General features: G+C 50.6%; 1 protein-coding gene and 1 long non-coding RNA gene across 3 annotated transcripts; one reads left to right on the top strand and one right to left on the bottom strand.

Moving 5' to 3' along the window:
* Window positions 1-979: 979 nt before the first annotated feature.
* Window positions 980-15,754, bottom strand: ACRBP (acrosin binding protein). Its single transcript, XM_023940054.2, has 10 exons — window positions 11,764-15,754; window positions 10,868-11,080; window positions 8,151-8,245; window positions 7,945-8,047; window positions 7,456-7,732; window positions 2,397-2,529; window positions 2,040-2,219; window positions 1,766-1,933; window positions 1,604-1,690; window positions 980-1,127 (listed from the first exon to the last, which is right to left on the bottom strand). Exons 1-10 carry the CDS (start codon window positions 11,999-12,001, stop codon window positions 1,002-1,004), a joined length of 1,620 nt encoding a protein of 539 aa, XP_023795822.2. The 5' UTR covers window positions 12,002-15,754; the 3' UTR covers window positions 980-1,001.
* LOC111938355 (uncharacterized) lies at window positions 14,535-16,532 on the top strand. Of its 2 annotated transcripts, XR_015284954.1 has the most exons (3): window positions 14,535-14,617; window positions 15,749-15,802; window positions 16,446-16,532. It is a non-coding gene; the product is annotated as an uncharacterized LOC111938355 (long non-coding RNA). The 2 variants fall into 2 exon arrangements; XR_015284953.1 differs by lacking the exon at window positions 16,446-16,532 and having other exon boundaries at window positions 15,749-15,919.
* The last annotated feature ends 2,811 nt before the right edge of the window (window positions 16,533-19,343 follow it).

Raw genomic sequence — 19,343 nt, 5'->3', positions numbered from 1 at the left:
CAGGGGCATTCTGTGCTGGGTTAAAACCCGGCTGTGTGGCGGGCCCAGGGAGTGGGGGTGTGTGGAGTTACATCCACCTGGTCACCAGGGGGGTTCCCAGGGCTCAGTCCTGGGTAAAAACTTCATCAGTGATCTGGAGGAGGAGGGGATCCAGGGCCCTCAGTCAGTTTGCAGGAGACACCAAGCTGGGTGGGAGCATTGATCTGCATAGGGCTCTGCAGGGGGATCTGGACAGGCTGGATCCAGGGGCTGACATGGACAGTTGTGTGAAGTTCAATCAGGCCAAGTGCCAGGTCCTGCTTTTCAGTCAGAACAACCCCAGGCAGCACCACAGGCTGGGGACAGAGTGGCTGGGAAGCTGCCCAGAGGAAAAGGACCTGGGGGTGCTGGTGACAGAGCTGAACATGAGCCAGCTGTGCCCAGGTGGCCAAAAAGGCCAATGGCACCTGGCCTGTGTCAGGAAGAGTGTGGCCAGCAGGAGCAGGACAGTGACTGATCCTGCATTCTGCAATGGTGAGGCCACACCTCGAGTTCTGTGTCCAGTTCTGGGCCCCTCACTGCAAGAAAGACATGGAGGGGCTGGAGTGAGTCCAGAGAAGGGCAACAAAGCCTGTGAAGGGTCTGGAGTGGCTAAAGGAGCTGGGGTTGGAGAAAAGCCTGGAGAAAAGGAGGCTCAGGGGAGCCCTGATCACTCTCTACAGCTCCCTGAAAGAGGGGGCAGCCAGGTGGGAGTTGGTCTCTTCTCCCAGGCAACCAGTGACAGGACAAGAAGAAATGGCTCCAAGCTGTGCCAGGGGAGGTTCAGGATATTATGAAAAACATTTCTCCACTGAAAGGGTGATCAGGCATTGGAACAGGCTCCCCAGGGAAGTGGTGGAATCACTTCCATCCCTGGAAGTGTTCAAAAGACAAGTAGATGTGGCACTTTGTGATATGGTTTAGACGGCATGGTAGTATTTGGTCAAAGGCCTTGACTATCTTGAAGGTCTTTACAAACTTTATTAACTTTCAGATTCCTGCTTGGAGAGGCTGTGGAATATCTCTTGCCACAGCTGCACCTCCTCGTCTCCCTCCTTTGCACTCAGCACCCTGTAGCTCTTGTAAGGCTTGCATTCCACGGGAGCCACCTGCAAGGAGAGCCTGGGTTTGTGGGAGTGGTACCTCTGCCCATCCTTCCCCAAGGAAAGAGATCTCCATGGTGGATGGCATCTGGAGGCTGGGATGATGGGGGCACCAGGGGGAAGAGGGGAGGACCAGCTGAACTGGCAGCTCAACTGTGTGCTTGCTAGGATACAGGCCAGTCCTCTGTCCTGCTCTGGTGATTTGGGGTTTTGTTACTGCCTAGAAAGCTCCCAGCAGATGGGGGAGATCCTGCCCTTAAGGGATATCATCCTTCACATCATCTGTACAAGTCTCACCCACCACTGACACCCCAGTTGTGCTGGGGCCTCTATTTGTTCTGCCACCTCCCCCAGACACACCCAGTTCTGTCCTAGAAGGAAAAGCAGTGGGCCAGTGAGTCCAGCAGGGACTCGGGGCTGGCTGTGGAGGGGCCAGCCATGGAAGAGCAGGCTGTGCAAAAGGCAGCGTGGCTGCTTCTCACCCTCTGGTTGTAGATGCTCTTCAGGAGACACTGGTAGCTCTTGAACATGCAGTAGCTGGGATGCTGATTTCCTCTCGAGTCACAGATCTGGTGCCAAGGGAATGAAGGTCAGAGAAAGAATAGGAGAAGGGGGGATGGGAACATCCAATGATGGTCACCCACCTTTCCTGAGCCATCCCCGTTTTGGAAGGCTTCATACTCTGCCTTCAGCCAGAGGGTCACAGCAGGCTCCTCACAGCCATAGATGGCCATCTGGCTGCACCAGTACTCCAACCTCATCCCTCTCAAAAAGTCCATGTTGTAGCCCTCCAGGATCTCTGAGGACATGGGCTGCAAAGGGGTGGGACAAAGTGAGCCATGCTTCTTCCTCCCCTTCCCCAGCTCCCAGTCCAGGCTCCTCCTGATACAGCAGCAGGACATACAGCTCGCTCGGTACCTTGCCCTCCTCGTCCCCGAGCTGGGCCGAGATCTGAGGGTTGATGTAGGTGGAGAAGCTGTCCGAGTCACAATGAACACGGTTCAGGGTCTTGATGTTCTGGCACTGCTCCCTCTTCAGCGAGCAGAAAGCACAGGCAGGGCACAGGTCCAAGTGGTGCCGCCCAAGGTTGTCACACACCTGGGGTGGATGCAGCGGTCAGGGGGAAAAGGAGGCTAAGAGCCTCCCAAAACAGGGGGCTGAGGAGTTCCCATATTCCTGGCTTGGAATTCCTGCCTCCCTGGTCACCCAGGTCAGCTTCTCTCGGGAGGTGGCCTGCACACAGTGGGGGCCAGGGGTGGACACTGGTGTCTTTACCGAGTCTCCGAACCCAAAGTTTTTTTTCTCCATCTCCTTCCAGGCCATGGCGAGCATCGAGGAGAGGCAATCTCCCTCCAGCACTGCGTAGCACAGGATCAGCACCGCCTCATCGTTCTGCAGGGCTAGAAGGCTGACAGAAAGGGAAGGAGGGAGTCATCTCATTCCTTGTCACACACTGAAGAGATGCATCTTTAGTTAGAAACTGAAAACAATCCCAAAACTAAGCGAAAAATCCCTTCCCAAAGAAACCTTGGACTCTTGGCTAAACTGCACAGAGGGATGGGGCTCTCTGCAGGGTCTGTACCTCTCTCTGCGGGGTTGCTGTGCATTTGGGGGCATGTGAGAGGGACTGGATGAAGAGCACAGCTTGAAGAGCTTTCCCAGAGCCCCTGCAGCAGCTGTTGCCTAATTTCATCTGTTGGAGTGCACAGTGAGGAGATGTTTTTTAGATGTCTGCTGAGTGTTGAAGGTTGGGCAGCCCCGTTTGGGTCTGGAGAATGTCACATATTAAGCCTCCTTCCCAAGTATTTGACAGAAACAGGGAAAAACTTGTTGAGCACTGTTCATCCAAACTGACATGGGTAGCTAAAAGTAGAAAATGTCAGGAAAATGGGATCAGAGCAATGAGAATATTTGGCATCTCTTAGGAACAATGGAATTTGTAAACATGGTACACAACTGTTAGCAGACAGGGATGGTTGGTTTCAGTCATCATCAATGATGCAGAAGAGGTAAACATGCTCATTAGATATTTGCCTCTTGTGTCTGGAAACAAAGCCAGTGATAAATAAACAAACTTTGATCTGACAGAGAGTAAAGAAGAGCAGCTTATGTTAAAATGCTCTTAAAATCCATGCATGGGCTAACATGTATGGACAAGCTTTCCTGAGAATAGCTGAAACTTTTTGGAGACTGTCAGATTAGCATTGAAAAGAAGGAAAAAAAAAAAGAAAAAAAGAAGAGGTGGAGAACCTGAAGGAAGGTCCTGAAGATGAGATTTCCTCAGGCCTGGAAAACTTTCACCTAGAGGCTGAAGCTAAAAAGGCATCATTCAGCTGAGCAAATCTACCAGTGGGTACCCACTCAGTCAGTCAGCCCTTTTACCAAGGAGGGCTTCAGCTGGAAAGCTCTCCTTGTCAGCAGGTGGATGAGTAAAGACTTTTGGTGACTGGAATTTGGGGGCAGGATCCATTCAAACCAGAAGTAAACTGCATCTTCCTCACACCAAGGGTGTTTAGCATGGGAACAGCTGATGGGTGCTTCCTCCACAGGTCGGAGACTCCAAAAAAGTTTGGATGCTTCTGTTAGGAGAGGAGTCTGCCACCACATAGCGCTGTTGTTTTCTTTGGGGCTCACCAGACATGACTTCATGTCCTGTGCTGAGCAGGAGGGTCAGGGTGCAAGGTCAGGGCAATTCCTAGACCTGAATGTTAAAAGAGATGAGCCTTACAGAACACAGAGTTGTGCCACCAGCCTGAGTTTGAAAGAACTCAAGAAGCTTAGTCAAGAATGACCAAGAAATTCTGCTGTGCTCTCCGTCACATCCTTTTCCTCCTCTATCTCTGCTCTCCGTCTCTGCTGTGAGGTTTTCTGGTCTCACAGCTGCAAATTTATGAGCTGATTTACCACCTCTGGGTGAGTATAACAGCACTGCTGCTGGTTCTCTCCACTTGTTGACACGCTGCTGAGCTGTTTGTGGATGCACAGAGGTTTCACCATGCTTCAGGGAAAGGGATGGGTCTATCTAAAGCGATTTCCTAATGCAAATCCCTCCCCAGCTTTGTACCTCTGCATTTTACTGTCCTAAGCACTGCCCTGGAAAAAGCCTAACAGGTACTGTGAGGCAAAGATCCAATGGGAATGTGAAAAAAACCCCCAGGGTTAAGAAGAATCCATGGGCCGAGATCAGTAATTGATGCAAGGCGAAAGAGAAAACTTCAGGTAACAGCTTATCATACTTTGGCATCTCAGGATGTGGAAGGACACACAGAGCCTGCTTCAGTGCTATCTCTGAAGAGTTCTGGTGAGCAGCATCTGCCTCTCCTGCCATGTAATGACAAGGATTTGGGCCATTAGCTTTCAGCTGCTGAACCTTCCTGATACTGGCTGTCTGAGGTGCAGTGAGCACCTGAGGCAAGCAGAAAAGGAGATAAGGAGAGAACAGCAGCTTTCCAGCACTTGGTAACTTCTGATTTAAGAGGGTTGCTGCAGGAAACGAAAACCAGTTATGAAGAAGACACTCTTAACAGCTTCAGAAACAGAAAAAAAAGATCTTTGACTGCATGCCAGGGCTGGTTATGGGTGATGATAATTCAAAAGGAGGGGTTTTTTTTCTGGGGATGGTATTTTTAACGAAGGGTCTGGCCTTAAAATGAAAGCCTCTGGGGCTAAAGTAGATAAGCAGCACAAGGACTGTTTGGAGGGGTAAAGCAGGAGGAGGAGGAGGAGGGGGAGTCACCAGGAGTGTATGCATCTCTCACTGCACATAAATATCCCAAGGGTGGCTGTCAAGACAATGGTGCCAGACTCTTTTCAGTGGTGCCTGGCCACAGGATAAGGAGCAGTGGTCATAAACTAAAACAGAAAAAGCTCTGCCTCAACATCAGGAAGAACTTCTTTACATTGAGGATGGCAAGGCACTGGAACAGGCTGTCCAGAGAGGTCATGGAGTCTCCAAGAAAATCAAACCCACCTAGACAGGTTCCTGTGTCACCTGCTTTATGTGACCCTTCCTTGGCAGGGGATTGGACAGAATGATCTCCAGCCCTAACAGTTCTGGGATTCTGAGAGGGCTGGAGCAGTCTTGCTGGGGAATCTGGGCTCACACGAACCACAGGTGAGCATCCACATGTGAATACCAACAGAATCAGGTCTGGATCCAGGACAGCTGTGATGCTGAAAGGGTTATATATAAATAAATATATAAATATATAAATATTTAATAAATATATAAATATATAAATATTTATATATAAATAAATATATAAATAACACAGCAGTGGGAAGCTCTGGGAAAAAGGGCAGATGCAATTCTTTGTGCAAACAGAAAAGCAGGGAAGGGAGGGAGGCTGATGTCCTTCCATGTACCCAAATGCCGAATCCCATCAGTGGGTAGTGTGCACAGAGCTGGAGCATGGGGGTGTTTTAAAGGGACACTGAAAGTTGCTGCAGAAAATGAGAATTGCATGGGCTTTATAAGGCAAGGGCTACAGAGCTCTCTTTAACTTATTGCAAGACTGAATCACGGTTTAGAGGTAACTCTGAGGAGAGGAAATACTGGGAAACGAGGCAGAAAGCACAATAAGGACTAAAAATAGAAAATAGGTGCAAAAATTGTTGTTCCCCCCCTCCCGCCCAATGATTCACCACTACCAGAAAAACCACAGAAAAGTGCTTCAGGTACTTCTTGTCTTACTACCCTTTCCCTGTCTGCCTCTAAAGATTACAGCTGGCCTCATCAGGCACAATGAAAGCTGGAATAGCTGCCAGAGCAGCTGCCACAAGCCACAAGGGATGAATAAAAGGATGGATGTCCTGCTGGACATAAAACCCCAGGGAAGACACGGAGCTCTGGGATGTGTGCCCATCACAGCCCTGCCCACCTTGTGTTAAACCAGGTGCTGAATGGCACCTGTGCACAACGACCAGTCCCACCTAGCACTGCTCCCCTTGCTGGGATGGAAATGCCTCCAGGCGTTTTGCCCCTTTTTTAGGTCATGCTTTAAAGTTCCTGTGAGAGGAGGCGGGATGTGGCGAGCGGCAAAGCCGACAGGCGCGGTCTATCTCGCCTTTTTATCCTCAGTGGGGTTTAAGCTTTGCTTAGCATGATTGATGGGGCTCGGCTGCCAGTTACAGACACACAGGCAGCATTAGTGTCTTTGACAGCAGCAGAGAAAGTGTCATCTGCAACCACAGCAGTCCCCCAGTAATCCCAATAGAGCTCAATCACAGCAAGGCTCAGTTTCACAGGCAGGGAGAACGAAATCCTCAGCGAAACACAATTTTGCACATACACCAGGAAAACTTTATCCAGGCAGCGAAAGCCTCCTACAATATTAGGAAGGAGGATGACATATGTTGGAGGCTTGCAGGAGGACAGTTATGGCTTTAACAACATGATGCAACTCATCTTTCCATGCAGAAGTGGAATCTGTGGCTGCACTGTGGCAGTGCTATGCAGCGTGTCCAAGAGAAACCACAGGCATGCAATCAGGCACAAAATCTGTGTGCTTACAGGAACATCACTGGCCAGCAAGAGAGCGAAACCAAAATGACTTCTCCATGAAAACCGCCTCTAGACACCCTTTTTTTTCTCTTTTTTTTCTCTTTCTTTTTTTTTTTTTTTCTCTTGGTAAGCAAAATAGTATTTGCATGTCAGTCAAAGCAAATGGTCCTCAGCCACAAGGTACTGAAGGGTCAAAAAGGAAATTTGAGTGAAAGCACAATATCTTTTTGCAGGTCTTTTCTCTGTCACCAGCCCCAGCTACCTGAGGACAGAGGCAAACAGATCCTGGCAGAGCAGCTGAGAAGAGCTCAGCGTGCTCTGTAAGCTCCCAGTGCATCCATAGGCCAGAGGAACTGAGGGGGCTGTGTGACAGGGTTGCAGCGAGCCGGCCTGAACTGTGCTGAACTGCCACAATGCTGCCTCCAAAACCAGAATGGGGAACCAGAAACACCCTAGGAAGTGCTGTGCACACATCCAGAGTGCAGAGAGGTGCGTGTGCTCGAGGAGAAGGAGCGGCCCTGCACAGCTCTGTGCTCCTGGCTGATTCCTAGCCCAGGGCAGCTGGTGCTCCCCATTGCCCAGGATGCAAGGACAGTGCCATTTTCAGGCTCCAGCAGCGCTGGATCGCCCTCTCCCTGCTCACTCACCCTCCCTCACAGGGAGGGGTGCCTGGGGGCTCCCCAGCTACATTCCTGCTCTGGATGGGACAGCTTGCTCCAGAGCACTTGCCCACACTCACCACCTGCTCTGAGCAGGGACATGGATGCTCTGGGGCGGGACAGCCCTGCAGGGGTGGGGTGTGGTGCCCAGAAAGAGCAGCCTTCCCCTCACCTGCCTCGGGGGGGGATTTCCGACTTCATTGTGTGTCCTGGGCCCAAGCTGGTGAGGTTCCAAGAGGAGTTCTTGGTCTCCAAGGACGCATCCAAGGAGAGAGCCGAATGGATCAGCTGCCAGATGCTTTTCCTCAGGCTTTGCTCCTCCGGGGATTCCACCCTGGAAGGTGAGGTGGCAGCCCAGGGAGTCGGTGGGCGCGTAGTCCTGCTCTTCTGCTGGGGTGTGGGCACCTTTGGCATGGATGTGGGGTGCTTTGTCTGCCATGGTTTCTGACCTAACAGAGCACGAGAGAGCTGCAGAAGGTCTTCCACATTGTCCTGCAGCAGGGCATCAGCAGGTGACAGAAAAGCCCTCTTCTGAGTGGTGAGACAGAGGGACGGAGCGGCCGAGGGCGGCTTTTGGAGGCCAGACAGAAAGCTGCAGGGGTGCAGCTACAGGAGAGCAGCAGGTGAGCAGGGGTGCCAGCACAGCTCAGTGCAGCCATACCTTGTGTGACAGGGGAGCCTCTGTCCGCTGCCGAGGAGTTTGGGGTGCTGGATAGCTCCATCGGGAAAGGGTTTGTTAGAGACCAACCCAAACATGGGACTCGCTGCGTGGAGGAGAGAGGGAGAAACACAACTCTCACTGTCTTATCTTCCCTTCCTCCTCACCTGCCATTTCCCAAGAGATACTCCCCACATCCCAGCCCTTACCTTGACGAAGAACTGCTGTTTGAGGCAGCGATAGTGGGCGAACTGGCAGAAGGTCTGGAACTGCACCACCTCTGGAAATTCAGTGCAGATCGGCCCTAGAGACAGAGATGTGGGATGGAGGCAGGCCTGGGTGCACCAAGAGATGGGGACCCTCTCAGGTGGCAGCTCGTGGATGCAGGACAAGTCCAAGCTGTGTGCCCCCAGATGGAGATCACAGCCCTGGGCTGTTGGAGCTCCCCATTCCAGGCGCCACATCTCTTTTCCCTCCAGCCCCCTGAGGGTTTCGCTTTGTCCTTCTGCCCTTTTTCACACAGTTATCTTCCCCATGACAGTGACACAAACTTCCTGTTTCCAGGATCTGATGCTTTTGTTATTAGTTCTTGCTGGGTTTAAAAAAGAGAAAAAAAAGCCAAGTAGTGACATAGAAGGTTAAAAAGATGACCAGACCAGACCTGGGAGCACCAGAGAATCAGAGAATGGTATGGTTTGGTTTGGTTTGGTTTGGTTTGGTTTGGTTTGGTTTGGTTTGGTTTGGTTTGGAAGGGTCTTTATAGACCATCAAGTTCCAAGTCCCCTGCCATGGGCAGGGACTCCTTCCACTGGACCAGGTTGTTCAAAGGCCCACCCAGCCTGGTCTTGTCTGTCAGGGATGGGGTTGCCACAGCTTCTCCAGGCAGATGGCTCTAGAGGAGACAAATTCTTCAGGGCAATATAGTTTGACATTGATTCCAGCCTTGCAGGGGATGGAGGAGGGTCCATGGGGCCAGGATGCTGCTGGCAAAGCCTGTGCCTGTACACACACACACACACTGCAATCTTGACCAGCACTGCCAGCACGCTGGCTCCAGGGACACAGCTCTTGCAGCAATTGCAGGAAAGCCAAGGGTGTGCAGGAGAGCAGAAAAAGCTGAAGAATTGGGTGATCTTGTGCTGCCTCTGCTCTAGGAGTGCATGGCCTGGCTGGTACAGAGAGCCTTGTGAGAACAGGAAAAGTGCTGGCTCAGAGGGAGGGCACTGCTCTCCTGATATTGCTCAGGAATCCTTTACTCTGTGCTCATTTCTTGTGCTGAGCAAACAGCTGCGCCATCAAAAGCAGAATTTCAGATCTACACCAGGATCCCAGCCCAGAAAAACACCCAACTTGTAGGGAAAACTCCAGAACCCCATCCCTTGTTTAAAGCACAAGATATTGTAGGGAGCACTCCAGATCCTCACGCTCTCCTTTGTTTAAAGCTAAGGTGATTGCCTTCCTCAGCACCACACCTGAATGGGCACAATTAATGCTCATATCTGAGTGTACAGCACTGCCATAGCTCTGTGAGGAGAGCAGAGGCTAAGCATGAGAAGGCACACACTCTGCCACATCTGTTCCACCTCTCAGGCTGGCTGAAATGTGCCAAAATAACCCCCAAACTGGAAAAAAGGTAACACAAAGGGGAATAAATTCTGCTGGATAAGTGTGTTAGGCTGAGGGATGGGAGAAAAGAGGGTGAAGAGGGCAGCCTGCAAAACTGTCCCATCTTCTGGCATTTCCAGATGCTTCTGCTCCTGACAAGTGAGTCTCTGAAGGCAGCAGCAGTGGGAGTGTGGCTGGACATGACAAAGAGCAGTGCTGGGGAATTTGGCACCACAAGGAGAGAAACTAGGGACAGACCATGGGCGCACCCATGCACAGTGGATTTCAGGTGCCCAAAAGTGGGTGAAGAGCACAGGACCCATCCCTGGGTCTGGTGATGTGGAGTGGGACTCGCTCCCCCAACACAGCTGCAGAAACCAGCAAGAAATAGTTGCCCTCAAGCTGCAGTCCAAATAAGCAGTTGGCTGATCATTCAGCTCACTGACGTTCATATCTAAATATAAAGACATATTTTTTATGAGAAAATTGCCTCTATTTTTTTTTTTTTTTTTCTTCTGAAGAAAAATACAACAGAAGTAGTCCCAAGTTTTTCAGCTGCACAGATATAATTATACCACTTAAATTCTCTGATGCAGGGGTGCAGGGAAAATATGACTGCAGAGATCTGAAGGGTGCTGTTGCTATGGTGCTTTCTGAACCGGGATGTTTCTTGGCTCCTGAAATGTTAAACACTTAAAAAGGCAGCTTATCATCTCAAGTTTTCTTAAAGACCTACGAGAGCCCATGAGCCAAGATTCTGCATTAACCCTCAGAAGAAGCTGGAAGGAGCTGGTTAGAGATGAGGAGCTGCACTGAGCTTGAGAAGACTGTGGCCAGTTTTTCCTCCTGCCACCCCACCAACAGAGATGTGGAGAAAGAAAGGGCCACTGGAGTGGCTGTGGCTTTCAGCCCCATGACCTGTAAAGAGAGGCTGGGACAGGTGTGCTTCCTCAGCTGGGTGAAGAGGAGGAGTCACAGCAGCCCACAGGAGCTTGAAGGAAACCTTACAAGAGAACAAACCCTTTTTGGTGGTGCCAGACTACACATGGAGTGAGGGGGAAACCGTGCAGATTCCTGCTTAGGTTAGGGCTGCCCTTTGGGGAAAAGGTTTGTTTTTTCTCCAGGAGAGTGGTGCAGCACCGAAAGGGATGCTCAGAGAGGCCACAAAAACCAGTGTGCTCTAGTCAGGCCGGTGCCTGCTCCAAGCTGCTTTTTGGGCTATATTGACCAACCCAAGCCATCCCATTCCCACAATCCTGCGGCATTTTGGGGCAGCTCCAGCCGGGTCCACGTGCTCCTGCGAGCCTGGTGATGCCCTTACCTTCGGGGATTTCTCCGTGGTTCTCCTCCTGGTCCAGGCGCAGGATGTCGTGGTTGAGGCAGCCGTAGGCCTGGCGCAGCAGGCAGAACATGTTTGCCTGCCAGGGCGGGTGCAGCTTGGCAAAGAACTGCTGGTACTCCCGGTCCGACAGCGGGCTGCCCGGCACCGGCGGCACCGGCGGAGCCGCAGCGGCCGCCGGCAAGCTCAGCACACCTGCGGGACAAACACGGGCCGTGGGCTGGGCTGTCCCTGCCACCTGAGCGGCTGGAAATGAAGGAGCAGGCTGGCCTGCCCCTGCCGGCTGGCACAGGGTGCTGGGACAAACGCTTCAGATGCCGGCCTGAAGTCTCCATCACCCCTGCCTGCAGGGTGCTGGGGTAACCAGGAGGCCCAGGGAAAAGGGGGGAAAAAGAATACAGAGGAAAGAAAAAACAACAAAAAAAACCCCCTTTAAAAGTCAGATTTTATTTTGAGCTTGGTTTGGATTGGGGGAAGCATTGTTGTTTCCTTTTTATATGTGTTTTTTGTGGGGGGAGGTTGAGTTCTTTTTGTGGGTTTGGTGTTTTCTGTTTTTTTGGGTTTTTTTTGTGTTTGGGTTTTTTTGGGGGGGGATAGGGGGAGGGTATTGATGTGCTTTTTTTATTTTTCCCCTCAAAAGTCCCAGCCTCCAGAGGCACCACAGTGGTGGTGGCTCCCCTGCCCCCTGCACCGTGCTATGGACACATCCCTGTCCAGGGGGACATCCCTCCATCTCCTCCCTCCCCTCTTTGCCTCCAGCTGAGCCCCCTCTCCTGCTGCCTCCGCACCGTCCCCACCCCAAGGCCCTGGTGACAGACAGGGTGCGGCAGGACAGCGGCTCCAGGCCCCGAGGTGGCCCTGCCGGGGCGGTCACTTACTCAGCAGCCAGAGGAGCCGCGATGTGTGTGCCACGGGCTGCAGCATCGTGAGCTGCTCGCTGGCCGGCTGGGAGTGCCTCGCACACCGAGCAGGCCAGGGCGGCCGGTCTGAGCGCTCGGCTTCTGCCCTTGGCAACCGTGGAACCATTCCCGGGCCACGGCCCCGCAGTCGGAACCCGGGGCCGGTGTCGCGGTGGGGCCAGGCGGAGCCCCCAGGGAGGGGACACGCCAGGCTCATGGGGACACGGGAGCCAAACTGGGAGCTTCTCCCTCTCTCTGGGGACACGCCGGTGGCTGGGAACGACCCACAACAGCATTTGAGGTCTGGCCAGGCTGATCTGAGGCTGGGGGTACTCCAAAAGCGGTACCTATGGGGTATCCTAAAGCCCAAATTGTTTCACGAGGGGGAAAGGAGGCAGCATCTCTTCCATCTGCAGGGCTTTGAGGAGCACCCCATGCCCTCCCAGGAGCGTCCCAGCACCGGCTTGCTTCAGGATGTGTCGGGAAGCTGGTTTGATCCCTCCCAGGCACACACAGCACTTTCTGAGCACTTTCTGGGGAGTCAAGGGAGCAGCAGCTGCTCTTCCTCCGCTTCTGGCACAGGTGCCCTCAGCACCTCTCTCTGCTCTGCAAAGCCTTCCCAGGAAAAAAGCAGGAATAATGCTGCCAGCAGAACGGGACCAGCAGAGCAGAAGTGCCCAGAGCCCTCAGGACTGACTTGGAGGGGGATCCTCAGCCGTGCCCATCTCCTCAGGCTGGGACACCTGGAGCGCAGGGCAGGGGCGCAGCATCCCCGGCGCCTGCCGCAGCTCCCGCGGGCACAGACACGGCCGCAGGGCCGAGCGGCTGCCGGGAAAACGCTTGGCACAGCAGCCCCGGGAGCTGCAGGCGTCAGCAGAACTCGGGGGGCCCAGCAGAGCCCCCCGTCACCCCCGGCTCTGCGGAGCGGCTCCCGGGAGCTGCGGGCAGAGCGGGGCCGAGCTCTGGAGCTCGCAGCGGGGCTCTCCTGCGGGAGCCGCTCCTGCCGCAGATCCGGGGAGATTCCAGCGGCTCTGCTGATGCAGCGGCTGCCGCTGCAGGGCTGGCACATCATGCCCTGTGGCCATGCAGGCTCTCAGGGTGAAAGCTCGCGGTTCGAGAGGTGTCTGGTGGAGGTGGCAGCACGTAGCTCTGCAGGAGACGAGCTGTACTTTGCTCTAAGATGTCTTGTTGGAAAGTAGCGTTTCTGAGAAGCTTGAAGCCTGGCCATTTAAAAGCAGCGCTGAATTTTGAATGTTTTTTCAGCTCTTTAGAAAAACATTGATCAGGAGAGTTTTTCCAGCTAGCTCTCGATACTCGTATTAGAACAGGCAACACTGCTGGAGCTTGCGTATCTTTTGGCAGCTCCCAGCCTTGCATTACTTAGCTTGAGACACATTGCTTATTAGCTGATTTTAGACAATTGCACGGCCTTCAGCTCCCTAGCTCTGTTAGTCACCTCCACTTCTCTGCAGGAAAAGAGCCAAGGCTGAGCTCTGTCACCCTGGCTGAGCAGCTTCCCAGAGCAGTTCAGTGCTGACCTCACTGGCTGATGGAAATGTTGGACTAAGGAAAGCAAACCGATGTGGCAAGTCACAGAATCACAGAATCATAGAATGGTTTGGGTTGGAAGAGACCTTAAAGATCATCCAATTCCAACCCCTCTGCCATGGGCAGGGACATCTCCCACTAGACCAGGCTGCTCAGGACCCCATCCAACCTGGCCTTGAACACTGCCAGGGATGGAGCACCCACAGCTTCTCTGGGAAATGCCACACAGTGTTATTGATATCTGGCAGGTGCTGGCTACACTGCCTGTGTCTTCATGTGCCAGCAAGGGATTTATGGCAAATGAGAACAGGAAACAAGAATGAATGCAAAAGAAGGGGGACCTGTCAAAGGAGTCCCCCTTGGCTGGGGCTCTGTTAGCAATGCCTGTGGGGAGCTACTGCTTATTTGGAAAGGTGGTTACAGATGTGAGGACACTGGCTACTCCTCATGCACTGTGGAACATCCTGGACCTGGTTCATGTTGTCAGAATCCTTCAGAAAACTCACAGTCCACTAGTGGACTCTGCAGAAACCAGTGAGTCTCTGGCATGCGCCCAGCAGGGTTGGGAGGCTGCGAGAGCAGGAGGCACTGCTGTGCTGTTTGATGAGGTGTGTGCCAGCTGGCTGTGGGACACCTGCATTTCAAGTCTTTGCAAAACAAAAATCATCTCTGGGGGAGGGAAGAGGAGGGAACAGTGACTTGTACACGATGCATCAATGCTGCAGGCTGGGGGAAGTCTACTCGCTACTGCTGCATCGAGCAATTATAGTTGTCAGCAATGCGGAGCACGGGGGTGATGTTAATTCCAGCGTTTTCTGATTTCTGAGAGTTCACTTGGCACCTTTAAGGCCCTACCTTCAATGACACACTACAAGCCGTGTAAGTTTTGCAGTGAGGCAGATTTGCACCCTTGTTTTCAGGGCTGCCACACAATGGAGTTTCCTGCAGCCACTGTTCCAGTGCCAGCTGGGACCCCCAGGCCTACAGAGTGCCTGAGCCAGCAGCAGGGACGTGCAACAGCGGGGCAAGAACTCGCTGGAATGATGTTTTCCATGTTGATATCCAATTGCATGTCAACCCTGAGCTTTGTAAGAGCCTGTCTGGTTTGTGAGGGACCACCCTTCAGAAGATGAGCTCCTCTTCCTTGTTGTTGTCTCAGATGCTTTGGCTATTTCTCAGCATTTTCCGTGCTGCATGTTCCACCACAAACACTACCAGCAGCAGAAATGACAGAAAACCTCTTGGAAACTCCAGGACCGTGGCTCACAGACCCAGTGTCAGCACAGTGAGTTAAACTGAGGGGTTTGGGGCAGGGAGAGGATGTCTGGTCAGCTCCAAACACCATAAAGATGGAGGCCACAAAGATTAGGTGTGAATTCCAGTGGCTTGTCAAGCAGCATCCCCAGAAAGCAAGTGTCTTAAATAATTTGAAATGTAAGCAGATATGATAGAAAATGCTTCCAAAGCCACCTGGCAGGTGTGTTGCCAGAAATGAAAGAGCAGGCTGCTGAGGGAGGAGGCCATGAGCAGTTCTGTGTAGATGTTGGGGTGGTCTCAGGAAGGGGCTGACAGAGCCCCTGAGACACGCCAGGTTGTGCATTCCTCACAGTGCACCAAAGGAAGGTGTGGTACCTCCATTTAGTAAAACACACACCTAAAGGAGCGGGTAGAGGAGGGGGACACTCGCTCTGTTCACTCAAGGAGCCGGACAGAGCGGAGCAGAGCCTCTCAGCAGAGGGGACAGCCCTGCCAAGGAGCCTCAGAGCCATCACACAGCAGACAAGCAAAGACCCCCTTCCAGTCCAGCACTAACGCTTCCAAACACTACTGCAAGATCCCAGTGCTGGACACCTTCACCCCGTGGGAAGGGCTGTAGGTACCAGCCCATGCAGAGCAGGGCACAGATGCCCATCTCCGCAGACAAAAGCACCTGGGAGCGTTCTGATTCGAACCAAAATTCTCTGAATTGCTGGCTTTATTCACAGGTTAAATCATCTTCATTCTGCATTTGTACTTTATTTTCAGTGGGTTTACTGAAGAGCTATGTGAATATGCTGATAAATATAGACTTTACATTAAAATTGGCACTCTTTTTAACCTGGTAGATATGTTAATCTATTCACATTTGTACAAGCACCGCACAGTTATAATGTGCATTAATTCAAATACTTAATTTACATTTTATTTTGTTAGGAAATAGTGAATGAAGCATTTTTTACTTGACATTTAGAAAATGGAATATTTAATTGATTGCAAAAACAGCATTTAAAAATGGTTTCTTGAATTATTAATACAAACTAAAACAGAGTGGATACATAAAAGCCTGCTTGAACAAACTGCTGTAGTCTTTTTAGGCAGGTTTGTTTCATGCAAGAACAACCTGATCCAACCACAATTTTATCCTTAATGTGAGCAGGGGCTTGGACTACAAAGCTCCAGAGAGGCTTCTTCCCACCTCACTCTTTCTGTGGTGAGTAAATGGGTTCTTCCAATGACGGCGTCATTCAAGCTTTCAGAAATCTCAGGGTCACACTTCTTTTCCTTGCTTGTTGTCAATGTGTAAAAAATAATTCCTTTCCTACTCCCAGATGGGGTTTCAGTTTTGAATGAGTTGTTTCTTCAGTGGTAGCAACCCCAGCCCACTGAAATGAAATTGCACACCTGCAAAAACAGACCAAAGTGGACACCTTGCTGAACATTTCTTTCACACCAAAATGTAGGAGCTTAGTGTTTGTCACAGCTTTGCCTGTCCTTAAGCCTTGGGCACAAATGTGCTTTTTTAAGACTAACACTCCTAGTTTCTTTTATATATTCAGAAAAATAAACATAAATTAGCATAAATTAATCAAGATGTTTGACTATTTTTATAAATGAAATTCATTTTATTGGATAAAAACAACTATATTTCTTCTGATACTGTAACTGATAGGAAGTAAAGTTGGAGAAACTTCCTTCAGTTGTCTTTGGAAAGAAAGGTAGGACATTTAATTTCCTTCTATTTCTTCTAGTCTTTAACTCTTTCAGTGCTGCAACTCTTTTCAGTTTCCTTGCCTACTGCTAGATCTTTAGAGCAGATCTTGCCACTCAGGCTCTCAATGTCTTCACATTGGCAGGGTAGAGCTGCGGTTTATTATAAAAAGCAAAACAGCTCAGAAGTTTTCAAACCATCCAGATCTGGGAGAAGATGGGCTCATTTTCAGTCTGTATGAGCAAGCTGTCTCTTGGGAATGTCTTCCACTGCCAGCTTGAGACCTCTGGGCCGATTTGGGCCACGTTTGAATTGAATATACATGACGGGGAGAGAGTGTCCACCACCCAGCTCCGAGAGGTGGTTAAGTAAGTAATACTTTAAGAGTGCTTTAAGAAGGGCTGGGTGTCGCTGAGCTGTGGGGTGAGTTAATTGAAAAGCAGGAGAGGAAAGCGGTCCCACTGACGGAAGGCGATGGCTGGGATGGTTTCCATGCACATCATGCAATGGACACGGCGGTGGCAGAGCCTGAGGGATGGGAGCCTGGGGAGCACGTCCGCTCGCTGGAAAGGGGAATACTTTGCTGAACATCCTTGTCAGCAGATTTGCCCAGCTGCTCGGGAATGATGCCCACAGATGGGGCAATCAAACTGGGCAAGATAAATTGGTCGTTTGTGTGCATGACCAATTATTATTAATAAATGGGCTTAACAAGGCTGCAAAATTCTTCCCTCTTGTCACGCTCCATGGCTCCAGCCTGCTGAAACTCAGACTTGACTTCACTCATCAGCTAGGATATTTCCAATCACTCTAAAGGGGCAATTTCTCCAGCACTGTTTTAGAAAGTGTTTATGTTGCACTGACAGCTGTTCCAGGAAATCTGCAAGCTAGCCAGTTCTGTTATGGAGTTCATGATTACTTTAACTGAGTATATCCCTGCTTTAAGCACTTCAATTCTAGGAGAAGTAAACTTCTCAGATCCCATTACCACTACAGTGATCCAGGTAACTATTAACAAGGATCTTAATAAAAAAAATCCAAGCAATTTTTGACAGATTTTTTTTTTGGCTACTTCCCTTCAAACTGATTTTATTTTGTTGACCTGGACTTCTTGCTTGTTTTAGAGAGAAGCAATTTACTTCCCTGCTGTTCCAGTATTTCACATCTGGACTGTTGTGGCAGCCTTCTTGACATCATTAAGGACCAGAACAGAGCTGGCTCTTTTCCAGCCTTGTAGGTTTTCCCAAGCAGTCCTGACTCTGACAGAGATCAGCCCACAGATGCCTCCAGGTGGCTTTCACAGGACGACAAACACCATTTATTGAGGACTGATGATCAAAAAAGTCTTTGCCCCAAGAGGTGCCATTTAGAACCCTTCTTTACTGTTTGCCTAGGAAGTACACCATCCCCATATGACACCAGCACCAACACAGAATAAATATTTACAGAACACTTCCCCTCCTCTCATTACAAACAATTCTGCTATCTGCAGTCGGTAATGGACAAGTGCCATGTTCAATTATGTCAAAAACAAAAGGCATTCTAAAAAAAGCTGCTCATGTTTCCAGCCTTGTTACTTACAGGCTTTGTTCCCACTGGCTTCATTTTTGTACTTTGTATTTTCTAACTTCTACTGGTTCTTTTCCTCCTCTGGTGATTAAATATTGCACAGCTACTGCCCTTATTTCTTCTCTTCCAAGGTTAGCTTTTAATGTGCTTTCATTTACATTTATACTTGCAAGCCATTTAAAAATGACCAGGTTTTATCCAAATTTTGGTCAGAGCATTCCCTCAGTGGCAGCAGAAGTCCCTGGAATGCTCCTTGCTGCTGGCTCGTGCTTCAAACACCTCTCTGGCCCACAGTTCCTGGACAGCTTGCTGCTAATGCTGGCCATTAAATCCCATGTCGTATCCCTCAAAACCAAGCTGCTTGGAGCAGTTTCCATCCTTCATCACCCCTGCACTCTGCCCAAAGCCCATTTTCCAGTTCAGGCCATATCCACCATTTCTTCTGTCAGTTGAGCACCAGTTGATGTCTGACTAACCCTCAGCTGAAGAGATCAGTTCTGCCACAGCCTGCTCACCCACTGGATCATGGAAGAGTCTCCCTGCTACTAAAACCATACCAGAGATGCAGCCAACACCTTCCAGAATTTGCTTCATCTCTGTTTAAGAAAGGAAGCCCCAGGAAGTGGTGTAATACAATCTGGGGACTGAGATTCAGACTGTGGCAGGGGTACCACAAACCATATAAGCCACAGCCTGGGTATGAACAGAAAAACAGAATGAACATCTCGAGGCCAAAGCAAAGACTGACTCAGCGCTAACTCACTTGAACAGAAAACACCAGCTCCTGAGCTGAAGGCTGCCGGGGTCCCTGTGCAATGACAAAGTGGGAGTAGCACTGATCTTAACCCACACTGTCCTCTGAACCCGAGCAGAGCTTTGGCTTCATAACTAAACGAGCAAAATCCTCCATGGATCCTCATACAAGTTATCTGGGTGAGGAAAATGTTCCATGTTTCAGGTAAAAGGCTTAAACCTTCCTGAGGAGCAGACCACAAGGAGGAAGAAGACTTGGTTTGTCAGTCTCCAGGCTGTGCCAATGGAATTGATAGAGAGGAGTTTCAGTAGAGGCCATCTCCTCAGTTACCTGCAGACACTACAGACCTTCAGATCTTCAGGAATTGTTTTGGAGCTTAATGTTATGTTAGTAACAGCAGCCAGAGTTTCTGGCAACAAGGTGATTGTGACCTCCTGGGAAGCAAGCTATCAGGGTGTCTGGGACACCTATCCACCTTCTTGGAGACATGTGGTTTGTCCTGATGGCTTATTTTCTCAGCTGTGCTGCCCAGCAGGCAGTGAGGGCTGGCCTTTGCCACGTCCACTCCTCCTCATTTAAGAGAAGGCAACTGATGAAGAAAACGATCAAACAATAGTGGGAATGAATGTTCACCTTCTTGTGAGGGCATGACTGCAGGGGCAGGTATTTTTCACAGCCATCAGAAAGCTCAGTAGCTTTCTTCAAGTACATTAGGTACAT

The sequence above is a fragment of the Cyanistes caeruleus genome, chromosome 3 (assembly GCF_971803275.1).
Source record: "Cyanistes caeruleus chromosome 3, bCyaCae1.hap1.1, whole genome shotgun sequence".
Taxonomy (NCBI): domain Eukaryota; kingdom Metazoa; phylum Chordata; class Aves; order Passeriformes; family Paridae; genus Cyanistes; species Cyanistes caeruleus.
The sequence above is the reverse complement of the archived record's forward strand: the minus strand, read 5'-3'. Positions and strand labels throughout refer to the sequence as shown.

Excerpts from the sequence above, each read along its gene's own strand:
- ACRBP (XM_023940054.2), bottom strand. The coding sequence starts at position 12,001 with ATGAGCCTGGCGTGTCCCCTCCCTGGGGGCTCCGCCTGGCCCCACCGC. Across the intron at positions 11,081-11,763 it reads GCGGCTCCTCTGGCTGCTGA|GTGTGCTGAGCTTGCCGGCG; the intron begins GTAAGTGACCGC and ends TTTGTCCCGCAG. Across the intron at positions 1,934-2,039 it reads TCGGGGACGAGGAGGGCAAG|CCCATGTCCTCAGAGATCCT; the intron begins GTACCGAGCGAG and ends ACCCCTTTGCAG.